Raw genomic sequence first — 15792 nt, 5'->3', positions numbered from 1 at the left:
CCGAGAACATACCTTCACCGAGGAGTCATGCAGTATATTGCTTCCTCCTACGTATATCTCGCGAAGAGACCATGTGGATAAAATCAGAGATATTAGAGCCCACACAGGCATACCAACAATCCTTCTTTCCACGAACAATTTGAGACTGGAATAGAATGGAGAACCGATAGAGGTACTCAAGGTACCCTCCGCCACACACCGTCAGGTGGCTTGCGGAGTATGGATGTAGATGTAGATGTAGATCGAACTGTGTCAGATGGATATGCACTCGAGTGTAACAGTAACTCTAAATACGATCACTTTCGCTACTAGTTTGCTTTCTGAATAAACATTATTCTAACCAAATCGCAACTTTGTGGCCTACATCATTTATGGGTTGTTAATTTAATTCCCGATACTATTATTACTGTTATTATATGTTATACTAAGTTTGTATTTCGCAAATTTGTCATCAGCCAGACAATTTAACCAAAAGGTCACAAGTGTCTAATTTAGGGGGTGTAATGCGACACATGCAGTTCAACACTAACACGAGTTTGAGCCAAGGCATTTCGTCGAAGAGCAACCGCATGTGAGCCCGAACATCCGTTTTTTCGTGACACGATTTTGATGGAATAAATCCTATAGGTTGCCCCAAATACGCTCAAGCTACCTGTGGAAACCGCATGAAAATTCACCTAGTAGTTTCGAAGACCAGCATGTACAAACAGGCAGACACGGCAGTTTTGGGTAGAACTTTAAACCACGATATCTTTTTCCCGAGATCTCAAAGGTACGCTCGAGTTACTTGTGATGTCCCCTTGAAAATTCTTCTAACAGTTTTCGAGATTAGTGTGTTCAAATAGGCACACAGCGGCTTTAGATAAAACTTTAAATCACAATATCTTTTTTTCTGTGTTCCGATTTTGATTAACGAACCTTATATACTGCAAAATACTAACGCGAATTCTTTACAGACGAATGGAAAAACTGGTAGAAGCCGACCTCGGGGAAAATCAGTTTGGGTTCCGTAGATATGTTGGAACAAGTGAGGCAATACTGACCCCACGACTTATCTTAGAAAATAGATTAAGGAAAGGCAAACCTACGTTTCCAGCATTTGTAGACTTAGAGAAATCTTTTGACAATGTTGACTGGAATACTCTCTTTCAAATTCTGAAGGTAGAAGGGGTAAAACACAGGGAGCGAAAGGCTATTTACAATTTGTACAGAAACCAGATGGCAGTTATAAGAGTCGAGGGACATGAAAGGGAAGCCGTGGTTGGGAAGGGAGTGAGACAGGGCTGTAGCCTCTCCCGGATGTTATTCAATCTGTATATTGAGCAAGCAGTAAACAAAACAAAAGAAAAGTTCGGAGTAGGTATTAAAATCCATGGAGAAGAAATAAAAACTTTGAGGTTCGCCAATGACATTGTAATTCTGTCAGAGACAGCAGAGGACTTGGAAGAGCAGTTGAACGGAATGGACAGTGTCTTGAATGGAGGGTATAAGATGAACATCAACAAAAGCAAAATGAGGATAATGGAATGTGGTCAAATTAAGTCGGGTGATGTTGAAGGAATTAGATTAGGAAATGAGACACTTAAAGTAGTAAAGGAGTTTTGCTATTTGGGAAGCAAAATAACATGACGGTCGAAGTTCCTGAAGAAGAGAAATTTGTTAACGTCGAGTGTAGATTTAAGTGTCAGGAAGTCGTTTCTGAAAGTATTTGTATGGGGTGTAGCCATGTATGGAAGTGAAACATGGACGATAAATACTTTGGACAAGAAGAGAATAGAAGCTTTCGAAATGTGGGTCTACAGAAGAATGCTGAAGATTAGATGGGTAGGTAACACAACTAATGAGGGGGTATTGAGTAGAATTGGGGAGAAGAGGAGTTTGTGGCCCAACTAGACCAGAAGAAGGGATTCGTTGGTAAGACATGTTCTGAGGCATCAAGGGATCACCAATTTAGTACTGGAAGGCGGCGTGGAGGGTAAAAATCGTAGAGGGAGACCAAGAGATGAATACACTAAGCAGATTCAGAAGGATGTAGGCTGCAGTAGATACTGGGAGATGAAGCTTGCACAGGATAGAGTAGCATGGAGAGCTGCATCAAACCAGTCTCATGACTGAAGACCACAACAACAACCTTATATATTGCCCCAAGCTACACTCCAGTTACTTGCGAAAACCCCATCAAAATTCGTCTGGTCGCTTTGGAGATTAGCGTATTAAAATAGAGAGGCACGACAATTTTACAGTTTTATAATTAGTGAACAATGTAACTCTTACGCCCTCTGTCGAGTACAGTGCAAGATCCGTCTTTAAGCGTTAGGCCACTGTGGGTGTACACCGTCAGATGAGCTGCCAGCCAGTCGTGGTGTGCCTGTGTGTTTGCAGAAGCTGGCAGGCGGCAAGCGCAGCGGCTCGAGCAGCCGGCCCTGGTTCCTGGACTCGTGGAGTTCGTGCACCAAAGAGTCGCCGGCGGGCACGGGCCAGCGGTGCTGTGAGGAGTGTGGGCAGCCGGACTGCGCGGGGGCGAACAACGACGCCGCGGAGGACATCCAGGTGAGCCAACGTCTGGACCTTGAAAGCTTTACTGCTGTGAGGACGGTGGCCGTCCAGATACAGTGTAGGCTGACAACGGCGCCGCGGAGGACATCCAGGTGAGCCAACGTCTGGACCTTGAAAGCTTTACTGCTGTGAGGACGGTGGCCAGCCAGATACAGTGTAGGCCGACAACGACGCCGCGGAGGGCATCCAGGTGAGCCAACGTCTGGACCTTGAAAGCTTTACTGCTGTGAGGACGGTGGCCGGCCAGATACAGTGTAGGCTGACAATGATGCTGCGGAGGACATCCAGGTGAGCCAACGTCTGGACCTTGAAAGCTTTACTGCTGTGAGGACGGTGGCCGGCCAGATACAGTGTAGGCTGACAATGGCGCCGCGAAGGACATCCAGGTGAGCCAACGTCTGGACCTTGAAAGCTTTGCTGCTGTGAGGACGGTGGCCAGCCAGATACAGTGTAGGCCGACAACGACACCGCGGAGGGCATCCAGGTGAGCCAACGTCTGGACCTTGAAAGATTTACTGCTGTGAGGACAGTGGCTGGCCAGATAGAGTGTAGGCTGACAATGACGCCGCGGAGGACATCCAAGTAGCAACGTCTGGAGCTGAGAGCGCAGTGGCACACTTGTACTGCTGTGAGGGGTGTGAGCAACCAGACTGCATGCAGGCTGGCGATGACACAGTAGAGAACATACAGTTGTTGACAATTTTTCCGGGTTATAAGGCCGTGGTCCATGGAATACTTCTATTCCTAACGTTTCGTTCAATACTACGTTGGACATCTTCAGAGGTATGGCTGGTACTGTTGAGTCCTGCCAGCTGACGAGTCGGGCGTCGGAGAGTGGCCTAAATACCGAGGGAAGGGGGCGTGGTCTAGCTTGCACATACTAGCAGAGAGAAAAGTAGTAAAAGATGAAATGTAACTATCGATAATAGTCCGTCATAGATAAAAATCACTTATCGATTCTGTAACGCCACTGTCCATATCTCGCTTAATTTCAAGGCCTCTTCTTTTCTATTAAAATTATCTTCATGTTTATAAATTTCAATAGCCTCCCTATACAGTCGTGGATAATAGTACGCGGTAGCACTTAAAACTGTAGTTTCAGAAAACTTAACTATATGGTGACCGGACTGAAGTGCATGTTCCGCAACGGCCAATTTATCTATTTTACCCAGTCGGCAAAGACTTTTATGCTCCTTTACCCTCGTATTCACACTTCTTTTCGTAGTACCAATATAGACCTTGCCACAGGTACACGGCATTTTATACACACCGCTAGATGATAATGGTGGCCTTCTATCTGTAACAGAACGAAGTACTTGTTCCATTTTTCTGGTAGGTTTGAATACCGGTTTCACTTTATGTTTCAGCAAAATTTTGCCGATTCCATTTACAACCTTACTAATGAAAGGTAAAGACACCCAGTTCTTCCATTGTTGTGTACCATCCTTGTCCTTTGGCCTGCTGTAATTAAGTCTTAAAACTCTATTAATTTCTTTGTTTGAGTACCCATTCTTTTCGAAGGCCTGTTTCAGATGATTCAGTTCCGTATCCAAATGTTCCGGCGTACAAATCCGTTTTGCCCTGTCCACTAAACTTTTGGTTACACCTCTTTTTTGTTGTGGGTGATGATTGGAGTTCTTATGTAAGTATCTATCAGTATGTGTGCTCTTCCGAAACACTTAATGTTTTAGACTGCCATAGGTCTGTCTCATGACTAACACATCGAGAAACGAAATAGCCTGGTCTTTTTCCACTTCAATGGTAAACTGAATTTTAGGGTTAATGCTATTAAGATAATCAAAAAATTCGTCTAAGGCTTTTTCACCGTGTGTCCAAACCACGAATGTGTCGTCTACATAACGATACCAACAACATGGTTTCTCATTTGCTTTATTCAACGCTAATTGTTCAAACACGAGAGTAAAGGAGCATAAAAGTCTTTGCCGACTGGGTAAAATAGATAAATCGGCCGTTGCGGAACATGCACTTCAGTCCGGTGACAATGTAGTTAAGTTTTCTGAAACTACAGTTTTGAGTGCTACCACGAACTATTATCCACGACTGTATAGGGAGGCTGTTGAAATTCATAAACATGAACATAATTTTAATAGAAAAGAAGAGGCCTTGAAATTAAGCGAGATATGGACAGTGGCGTTACAGAATCGATAAGTGATTTTTGTCTATGACGGACTATTATCGATGGTTACATTTTATCTTTGACTAGTTTTCTCTCTGCTAGTATGTGCAAGCTAGACCACGCCCCCTTCCCTCTGTATTTAGGCCGCTCTCCGACGTCTTACTCGTCAGTCGGCAGGACTCAACAGGACCAGCCATACCTCTGAGGATGTCCTTCGTAGTATTGGACGAAACGTTAGGAATAGAAGTATTCCATGGACCACGGCCTTATAACCCACAAGAATTATCAACAACAGTACCATCCGGTCGTGAAAGCCTTCATTGTATGATTAGAGAACATACAGGTGAGGTAAAATCTGAACGCTAAAAACACTACAGCACACCGCAATTGCAACGAGGAATATTGCCAGCTTGACTTTGTGGGAGTTGGCAATGATGCCCCAGAGGATATTTAGATTCGGCAACGTCAGGATTCTGAGGGCGCTACAATGCACGTGCACTGTTGTCAGGAGTGTGACCAGCCGACTACGCAGGAGCCAGCAATGACGGTGTGGAGGATACCCAGGTGAGCAATGCCTCGACGCTACAAACTCTGCAACACACTTGCACTGCTGTGAGTCCAGCTGGACAGTGTGGTAGCTGCTAACAAAGGTGGGCAACGTCTGGAAGATAAAAGCACTAACAACGTGGGAGCTGGCAATAATGGTACAGAGGACATCCAGGTAAGGAAACATGCGCATACCAAAAGTACAACAGCAGAGCAGCACTGCTGTGAAGTGTAAGCCCCTACCACGCTGTAGTGGAAAAGGGAGGAAACTGTTCCCGAACTAAAGACCGCCATTTGCAAGGACGAATATGGATACTGAGCTATGATTCAAAGGGTACGGGAGACAACCAAAGGAAACTGAAGAACAAGATAGAAAGATGTTTGCTTCGGAATTCCTACTGAGTAATGAAGCCTGTCTTAAGTGAATATAGTTTCCTAGTTTTCTGTATTAGGTCTCCATCAAAAAACGGGAAGTTGCAAATATCTGTACATGAACGTAGAACTCATTTCATACAAGTATGAGCGATAATGCGTCAGATTTTTGATAAAGATAGTTGCTTGAAACTTATGAGGTAGCAGATCGTGACATTAGTTTATCGTCCACTAGGTTCTTCTCTCTCAGTTCTTGTTTAATACGAGGGGCGTTCAGAAAGTAAGCTCCGATCGGTCGCGAAATGGAAACGACTACGAAAATCCGATAAAGCTTTGCACAGATGTGTTGGGTAGTGTCTCTAGTATAACCCCAGTTAACATCACGTCGCTCTTCTCATTTCTGAGCTCGCAGTGAGTGCGTAAAGATGTCTAGAAAATAGTGTCTGCCGCCAAGTACGAGGGCCTGGTGAGAAATTTCTCCTGAAGCTATGCAGCTAACATTACATAACTGTCGTGCTGTTTCTTCTTCAAGACAATTCTCAGCCGCATTCTGCAGGGGCAATGAAGATGCTCCTGCATCGTTTTCAAATGGAAATGTGAGATTACCCACAATACAGTCCGCAATTGTCTCCCCCTGAGTTACATCTCTGGTCACATGAACCGCTGTCTTTGAAGACAACATTTTGACACAGACAACGAGGTGTAGGCCAGCGTGGAGAATTGGCGGAAAGCACTGACGGCTGCCTTCTATGATGCGGCTATTGAAAAGTTGGTACAACGCTATGACAAAAGTCTAAGTCAGAACGGCGACTACGTAGAGAAGTAGCTGAAAGGTGTAGCTAATTGTTACAAGTAAAACATTTCTGATGTTCACTGTGGTTTCAATTTGGCAATCAATCGGAGCTTACTTTCTGAACAGGCCTCGTATTTCCTGGCCATACTCTGCGTCTCTCTTTTGCGATTATTTGTCAGTCTTTATTAATTATGGAAGAATTTCATCTGTCTTACTTCCTACAATTGTACCTTATTTTTCTCTCAACTAGCTTGGTCTCGAGAAATTATAATCTCCAACAAAACTTGAACTGGACTTCGTTTTACACTTTTTTGTAACAACAACGATACAGAGTCCTTACGAACGTCATTTGCATCTGTTAAGCCTTTGTGAGTGCAACGTTTTATCATATATTTGTCCTCATTTACTACGCCCAAAGACAGTGTTGCCCTGCAAATGACGGCTTAAGCTGCCTAGTTACTGTCAGTAACTCTATGGTGAAGATAATTTCGGTCATATTGTGGAGTTATGGTGTTAGCAAAGAGATCATGTAGCATCAGGGTAGCACAGAAGTACAGTGGGGTGTGTAGTCAGCGGAAATGCACAGTTGCAGTCGTGGCAACGCTGCCGGAGAAAATATGTAATTCTCCAGAGATTGCGTTGAATTCTATAACAATAGTATCTCTGTGTCTATTGAGATACGTGAACTAGTAAGGTAACTTATATTGGAGTTCTGAAAATCCTCATTAATTATATCAAGGACTATTAAGGTCCTGTGTATGATATGAAAACAGATGTGCAGCGTACATGCGGTGCAATAAGAATTACTGGACGAATCTTCCTCCACTGAACTGTAACTTCCGATTAGTAAGTGAAAAACATACCGCTAACTGTTTTGAAAGTACTAACAACTAAAAAAGCCACCTAGAGTTGTTTGATGCAGCACGTATCTCCTATGTTCCTATGACAGCTTTATGTGTGTTTCTTGATAGGATAGTTGATTGCCCTCATTGTTCCCAACATCTAAATTTCTATGACTTATTTTTTTCATTGGGGGATTTTAAAGGACATGGTGGACACAAACGATACCCATACACTCAATGAGATATAATATACACACATCAAAAAAGTTTTGCATGACCTCGGCTCCGAGTATTCCGGAACCTGTACAGAAAATTGGAATAGAGATCAAATAAGCATCATTTCCACCCTTTTTGTTGTTCATGAAAACCAAATTGCATGTTGTACCACCATACAGCGAGAAGAGGTGGTGGTCCAGATTGCTGAGCACGCCAGTGCCTCTAACACCCAGAAGCACGTCCTCTTGCATTGATGCATGCCTGTATTCGTCGTGGCACATTATCCACAAATTCGTCGTGGAACACTATCCACAAGTTCAGCAAGGCACTATTGGTCACCATTGTCCCACTCCTTAACAGCGATTCGGCGTGGATCCCTGAGTGGTTGATGGGTCACGTCGTCTATAAAATGCACTTTTCAATCTATCTCAGGCATGTTCGATTGGGTTCATGTCTGGAGACCATGCTGGCCAGTCTAGTCGAGCGACGTCGTTATCCTGAAGGAAGCCATTCATCAGACGTGCAAGATGGGGGCGCGAATTGTCGTCCATTAAGACGGATGCCTCGAGAATAAGTTGCCAATATGGTTGCGCTATCGGCTGGAGGATGGCATTCACGTATCGCACAGCCGTTACGGCGCCTTCCATGACTACCAGCGGCGTACATCGCCCCACATAATGCCACTCCAAAACATCAGGGAAGCTCCACCTGGTTGCACTCGCTGGACCCTGTGTCTAAGACGTTCAGTCTGACCAGGTTGCCTCCAAAAACGTCTCCGGCGATTGTCTGGATGAAGACATATGCGACGCTCATCGGTGAAGAGAACGTGGTGCCAATCCTGAGCGGTCCATTTGGCATGTTGTTGGGACCATCTGTACCGCGCGGAATGGTGTCGTGGTTGCAAAGATGGACCTCGCCTTGGACGTCGGGAGTGAAGTTGCGCACTTTGCAGTCTATTGCACACAGTTTGAGTCGTAACACGACATACTGTGGCTGCACGAAAAGCATTATTCGACATGATGGTGTTGCTGTCAGGTAGCGCTCATCCACTGCAGTTCTAGCTCTCGGGCGGCCCAAGTGAGGCATGTCATCGACAGTTCCTCTCTCTCTATATCTCCTCCATGTCCGAACAGTATCGCTTTTGTTCACTCCCAGACACGTGGACACTCCCCTTCATGAGAGCCCTTCATGGCACAAAGTAACAATGCGGCCGCGATCGAACCGCGGTACTGACACTCTAGGTATGAACTACAGACAACACGAGCCGTGTACCTCCTTCCTGGTGGAATGACTGGAACTGATCGGCTGCCGGACCGCCTCCGTCTAATATGCGCTGCTCATGCATGGTTGTTTACATCTTTGGGTGGGTTTAGTGACATCTCTAAATAGTCAAAGGGACTGTGTCTGTGATACAATATCCACATTAAACGGCTATCTTCAGGAGTTCTGGGAACCGGGGTGATGCAAACGTTTTTTGATGTGTGTAGTATTCAGCTTGTGACATCAAGAATTACCGCAGACGACTTGACATTTGACAAGGTGTTCAGAGGGTGTCAGGCTGCTGTTCATGCAGACGGATGTCATTTTTATCATTTGAAGTAAATAAAGGTAAGCTTAATTTAGTAGCATTGCATGTTTATGTCCAGCTCAGTGAAGAAGCTGTACAATTACCGGTACTCTGCTGTCCATGTTTATTGGATGGCATACCTAAAGTTAATAGCACATTCTACTATGTTAATACACTGTCCATCGATGACACTGATTTTCTTCTTCTCCGTCGACTGGCATATGGAAGAGGATTACATGGGCCGGTCAAATGAAAACGAGGCAAATGGGAAAAAATTAAGCAAACTGTATATTATTTCGAAAGTAATGGCCGTAACTTAATAGATTTATCCCACTGTGAGACAAGACGATCAGTGACTTCATGGAAAAATGTTTGCGATCGCCTACGAAAAGCCGGCCGAAGTGGCCGTGCGGTTAAAGGCGCTGCAGTCTGGAACCGCAAGACCGCTACGGTCGCAGGTTCGAATCCTGCCTCGGGCATGGATGTTTGTGATGTCCTTAGGTTAGTTAGGTTTAACTAGTTCTAAGTTCTAGGGGACTAATGACCTCAGCAGTTGAGTCCCATAGTGCTCAGAGCCATTTGAACCATTTTTGCCTACGAAAACATAATTGTACCCAGGCGTGCATCTCATCGTCCGCAACAAATTGTAGGCCACGACGTCTTTCTTCATGGATCGAAAAATATGGAAACAGCATGGGAGAGATCCTGGCTGTATGGAATATGTGTAAAGGCTTCCCAGCGAAACTTCTACACCGTGCTTGGAACAACGTTGGCAACATGTGGCCGGTCATACTGCAAGAGAACGATGCCGTCGTCAACAGTGCTGGTCGTTTGCAGTTGATAGCGCGCTTCAGTTTTTGCAAAGTATCCGCTTACCACTGTGCGTTAATTGTAGCGATCTCTCCTCATGCGATTTCCATATTTTTTTGGTGGCCTGAAGAAAAACATTCGTGGCCGTGGATTTGCTTTGGACGAAGAGGTGAACGTCCAGGTACAATCGTAGTTCCGTAGGCAACTACAAACATTTTTTCATGAAGGCACCGATCATTTTGTCTCACAGTGGGACAAGTGTATTAACAGCTGTAGCGATTACTTTTGAATTAATAAACTTTTTGTGTACTTTTTTTCATATACCTCGTTTCGATGTGGCTGCCCCTTGTATTTCACGTACATGTCAACTCTCCCTGCTGACGCTGCAACGTTACACTATGTTTTGTCACTTGCCGTGCGGTGTCTTTCTAATAATTCTGTGATCTGTGAAACATACTTGTGTCCAGTGCTGAAGACAATTCAGTATCGACGAACAGTCACAAGATACACTGAACTGGCACCATTACAACACCAAAAAATGTACAATATTCAAAAATGGTTCAAATGGCTCTGAGCACTATGGGACTTAACATCTGTGGTCATCAGTCCCCTAGAACTAAGAACTACTTAAACCTAACTAACCTAAGGATATCACACACATCCATGCCCGAGGCAGGATTCGAACCTGCGACCGCAGCGGTCACGCGGTTCCAGACTGAAGCGCCTAGAACCGCACGGCCACACCGGCCGGCGTACAGTATTCTTCGCCTGACTTTACCTGAGCGTATATCACAGGCCAAACTATTTAAAAATGAACAATTCAGTTAATATCTTCGCTACTTGCCGAGGCTCTAAGTCGATCTCATGACGTCCACAATCTGAAGGTTGCTTTGAAGCAAAATTTGTGCATCTTTGTGCGTGATCAGCTTCACAATACAGTCCCCAATTTTATTAAGACATGACATTCGTTTTTACGATTACTGCGACTTCCTCTGAATTTTGGGTTTCTAAATTGAGGACTTTTTAAATATGATTATATTCCTGTCGTTAGCTGCTTAGAGGGTGATACTAGTGCATGCGTTACGATCAGCGCTTGCTTCTCTTAGTGTGCATTTCAACGAGGACTCCCGAGGCGAAATTTGTGCACATCAGTCCCTGGTAGGTGCTCGCGTTTCTCTTCTTTTCCATTTTTTACTGATATATTTTGTAAGTCTGCGACCCGAGATTACTTACACCCAACAACACAACATTTTGTGTAACTAGCAGAACATGACAATAGTGAGGGAAAACACTTGTCATGGACGCAATAAAAACCCACAACATGACAAAATACAAATGAGTACAGAACACTGATTCAAGTTTTATGTTACGAGGACTAGGTCGTTAGTAAACTGTAATCAAGGCACGCCCGGTTATCCGTCCGGTCTAACGCACGGCTTTCCGGAGCGGGAAGGAGCGCCTGGTCCCCGGCACGAATCCACCAGGCGGACTTGGGTTGAGGTCCGGTGAGCTGGCCAGTCCGTGGATGGTTCCCATTATTCCGCCTCAGTTACACTATGCCGGCGATTGCTGCGCAAACTAGTTCTCCACGTATGCGTACACCACCATTACTCTATTACTCTACCACGCAAACATCGGGGTTTCACTCGTCTGGTGTGAGACGTTCCCTGGGGGGTGGGGGGTTCACCAGGGGCCGAAATGCACAATAACCCTGAAAGAGTGGATCGGTGTGGGGCGACGGAGGGGTGAAGTGGACTGCGGTAGTCGTCGTGGGGTTGTGGACCACTGCGGCTGGGCCGGGAACGGAGCCTCTCCGTCGTTTCTAGGCCCCCGGTTAACGTACAATACAACATAAAGTGTAATCAATGGCAACTTTACAAAGAGCCTTTTAAATAAGTATTGGACAACATACACCATGAAATAAAAGATCCTAGCATTATTTATAATGTACCAAAATGCAAAAATACAACATCGCAATTTAGAATTTTGCAAAATATTATTTACAATGATGTGCGATAAGTGACATACATAAGTATTCGGTGAAAAACATTCAGTATCCAATATCACAGAAATTCGTCTTTATTTTTGCAATTGGTTTAGACAGATGTAACTGTCGTCTTCTGGTCCTCAAATATGACAGTTACATCTGTTAAAAATAATGACGAACTTATGCAATCTTGACTCTTGAAAGCTTTATACCACGTGAAATACACATCGCTCCTTCTAATTCCTCAACATGAGACAAAATTCAATAAATGAATACGTGACAACAATGGCAACAATAGTTAGGATATTGCACGCCGGATGTCAGCCTCAGTGTTGTTTACCGACGCGATAAAAGTACCAGTTTAAGACGTTATTGTTTGTGCAGGTCATTGAGATTATACCTCTGAATTTTCTCATTATGAGAGTATTGAAGGGCAATCTGTTTTATTCGTAAAACACGATTTAAAAGTCAACATCGGAAAAATATTTTATTATTCAAGAAAACCGCTTTCAACAGTCTTAGCTGACCTCATCCACTTGACATTTTTTGCGTGAGGTCAGCGTAAAATGAAGATGCTTTATTACAAAAAAATCGTTAAGACCTGAAGATGACGGCTAAAACTGTTGAAACCGATTGTCTCGAATAATAAAATATTTTGTATGAACTTGGCTTCTGAATCGTTTTAAACAATTGAGATTATATGTGAATAATTGACGAATGACTGTCGGTTGAGGAAGCAAGCCTGCCATAAAGGCTTTCAGATATGGGTCAGATCTCCTCTGGAATCTTAGTGTTCCTAATGAATGACGGAGCCGTTAATACGATGCGTAACACTTTATTCTGAAGAACCTGTAATTTTCTGAGACGCGTAGATGCGCAGTGTCACCATATGCGGCAGGTGTACAACGTGACTGGTCATATTACCGATTTGTAAAGTACGAAACTGTTTTTCCTATTCAGAGAAGACCTGTTTGTTAAAGAATGTATGTATATGTGTGAGTGTGTGTGTGTGTGTGTGTGTGTGTGTGTGTGTGTGTGTGTGTGTGTGTGTGTTTGGAGCTTACGGGCGTTCAACGTCGAGGTTATCATAGCCCTTAAAGGATGTAAGCCGCGCGAAGCGGCCCGCGCGGTTTGAGGCGCCGTGTCACGGATTGCGCGGCCCCTCAGGCCGGAGGTTGGAGTCCTCCCTCGGGCATCCGTATGTGTGTTGTTCTTAGCATAAGTTAGTTTAAGTAGTGTTGAAGTCTAGGGACTGATGACCTCAGCAGTTTGGTCCCTTAGGAATTCACACACATTTGGACCAAGAATGTAAGGCAGCTAACACGATGTGTGCTTTTTTCGCAACGTCCGTTTTACGTATCTTAAAAGCAAGACGTTTATCGATGTGTACTCCCAGGTATTTGGCGGAGTCCGTCCAAGGAATACCTTCGCTAAACAATAGGAGTGCGGTATGTCTCTTCTTTTTCTTGTATACAACGTAGTTTGACTTTTGCCACTTTTATTTTGACCCAGAACGTCTTAAGCCGTTTTTCACACTGTAGAAGAGCCCGCTGGAGTTTTTTTATGAAAGTTCGGTAAGTTGTTGTCAGTGTACTGCATTATCATCAGCAAAGGAATCTACACTACTGGCCATTAAAATTGCTGCACCAAAAAGATGACGTGCTACAGACGCGAAATTTAACCGACAGGAAGAAGATGCTGTGATATGCAAATGATCAGCTTTTCAGAGCATTCACACAAGGTTGGCGCCGGTGGCGACACCTACAACGTGCTGACATGAGGAAAGTATACAACCGATTTCTCATACACAAACAGCAGTTGACCGGCGTTGCGCGGGGAAACGTTGATGTGATGCCTCGTGTAAGGAGGAGAAATGCGTACCATCACGTTTCCGACTTTGATAAAGGTCGGATTGTAGCCTATCGCGATTCCGGTTCATCGTATCACGACATTGCTGCTCGCGTTGGTCGAGATCCAATGACTGTTAGCAGAACGGCCTCGTATCACTAGCAGTCGAGATGACAGGCATCTTATCCGCATGGCTGTAACGGATCGAGCAGCCACGTCTCGATCCCTGAATCAACAGAGGGGACATTTGCAAGACAACAACCATCTGCACGAACAGTTCGACGACGTTTGCAGCAGCATGGACTATCAGCTCGGAGACCATGGCTGCGGTTACCCTTGACGCTGCATCACAGACAGGAGCGCCTGCGATGGTGTACTCAACGACGAACCTGGGTGCACGAATGGCAACACGTAATTTTTTCGGATGAATCCAGGTTCTGTTTATAGCATCATGATGGTCGCATCCGTGTTTGGTGAACGCACACTGGAAGCGTGTATTCTTCATCGCCATACTGGCGTATCACCCGGCGAGATTGTATGGGGTGCCATTGGTTACACATCTCGATCACCTCTTGTTCGCAATGACGGCACTTTGAACAGTGGATGTTAGATTTCAAATGTGTTAGGACCAGTGGCTCTACCCTTCATTCGATCCCTGGCAAACCCTACATTTCAGCAGGATAATGCACGACCGCATGTTGCATGTCCTGTACGGGCCTTTCTGGATACAGAAAATGTTCGACTGCTGCCCTGTCCAGCACATTCTCCAGATCTCTCGCCAACTGAAAACGTCTGGTCAATGGTGGCCGAGCAACTGGCTCGTCACAGTACGCCAGTCACTACTCTTGATGAGCTGTGGTATCGTGTTGAAGCTGCATGGGCAGCTGTACCTGTACACTCAATCCAAGCTCTGTTTGACTCAATGCCCAGGCGTATCAAGGCCGTTATTACGGCCAGAGGTGGTTCTTCGGAGTACTGATTTCTCAGGATCTATGCACCCAAATTGCGTGAAAATGTAATCACATGTCAGTCCTAGTATAATATATTTGTCCAATGAATACCCGTTTATCAACTGCATTTCTTCTTGGTGTAGCAATTTTAATGGCCAGTAGTGTATGTTGCAGAGAAGCAAGTTTGGCATATGTTAAACAGTGTCGGCCTCCAAGGGGAAATTTGTGGTAGGTGACGGCGTGTTGCGAGGGTCTGTGAGCTGGGATTGAGTGCGGTGTGGCGTGCCGGCAGGACCTGCCCATCGAGCTGCGGCGCCTGGAGGAGGATGGCAGCGCCAGCGGCAGCGGGGGCGGAGGCGGGAACGGCCTGCAGCCGGAGGTGGCGCCCCAGCGGCGGCAGACGCTGGCCTGCGCGCGCCGCCCCCACCTCGCGGCCTCCGGAGCCCTCGCCCACCTGCCGCCGCCCCCGCAGCTCAACTACAAGTCCAAGAGCCTCAGCGACATCCTCACCGTAAGTACCGTACCGGCACCAGGCGGTTCCCTCCGGCCTCGGCTCTCGACGCCACAGTGAGTCACAGACGCAGAGCTCTGTTCCGAGGAAAGCCACAGTTTCTTTCTACCATCATCATCGTTCTACAACTCCAGTTTCCAGGTGTGGTGTACAAGCGCTCGCCACCTCCTGTCTTCACACATCTTCTGTTCCGGGACAGCTTCCCATTTGTGTCCTTTCTTCTCCACATCTGATCTTACAGTCGCTATCCAGCGTTTTCTTGGTCTTCCCCGTGGTCTCCTTCCTACGAGGCTGAAGTTGAAGTACCTTTTGGCAGGTCATTGGCTGTTCATTCTCATTATGTGCCCATACGACTAAAGCCTGAGTTTCTTTATGACACTGGTAACAGGGACCTATTTCTGTATGGCTCCCAAAACATAATTTACTGGCACCTCCACTTTTAGCACCCACAAATGCCTGGACTTTAAATAATAATATCGATAAAAAGTACAGTTGTGGACGATTCATCCATTGAACTGGTGATGAGGGCCATGATGGCCTTAAAAAACGAAAAAATCAAAGAGATCATTGAAAAAATACAGAATTTATCCAGAGACCCACTTAGCATTTGTTGATCTAGAAAAAGCCTTTGATAAAATTAATAGAGAAAAACTGTGG

At 45.3% G+C, this 15792-nt stretch overlaps 1 protein-coding gene across 1 annotated transcript in view; it reads left to right on the top strand.

Moving 5' to 3' along the window:
* LOC124709057 overlaps positions 1-15792 on the top strand; it is a 205149-nt gene that overhangs the window by 57249 nt on the left and 132108 nt on the right. Inside the window, exons 6-8 of the mRNA XM_047240705.1 lie at positions 2383-2550; positions 14917-14958; positions 15004-15135. Of these exons, the coding sequence (XP_047096661.1) occupies positions 2383-2550; positions 14917-14958; positions 15004-15135 (342 nt within the window). The remainder of the gene's footprint in view (positions 1-2382; positions 2551-14916; positions 14959-15003; positions 15136-15792) is intronic.

Source organism: Schistocerca piceifrons, chromosome 7, assembly GCF_021461385.2.
Source record: "Schistocerca piceifrons isolate TAMUIC-IGC-003096 chromosome 7, iqSchPice1.1, whole genome shotgun sequence".
Taxonomy (NCBI): domain Eukaryota; kingdom Metazoa; phylum Arthropoda; class Insecta; order Orthoptera; family Acrididae; genus Schistocerca; species Schistocerca piceifrons.
The sequence above is the reverse complement of the archived record's forward strand: the minus strand, read 5'-3'. Positions and strand labels throughout refer to the sequence as shown.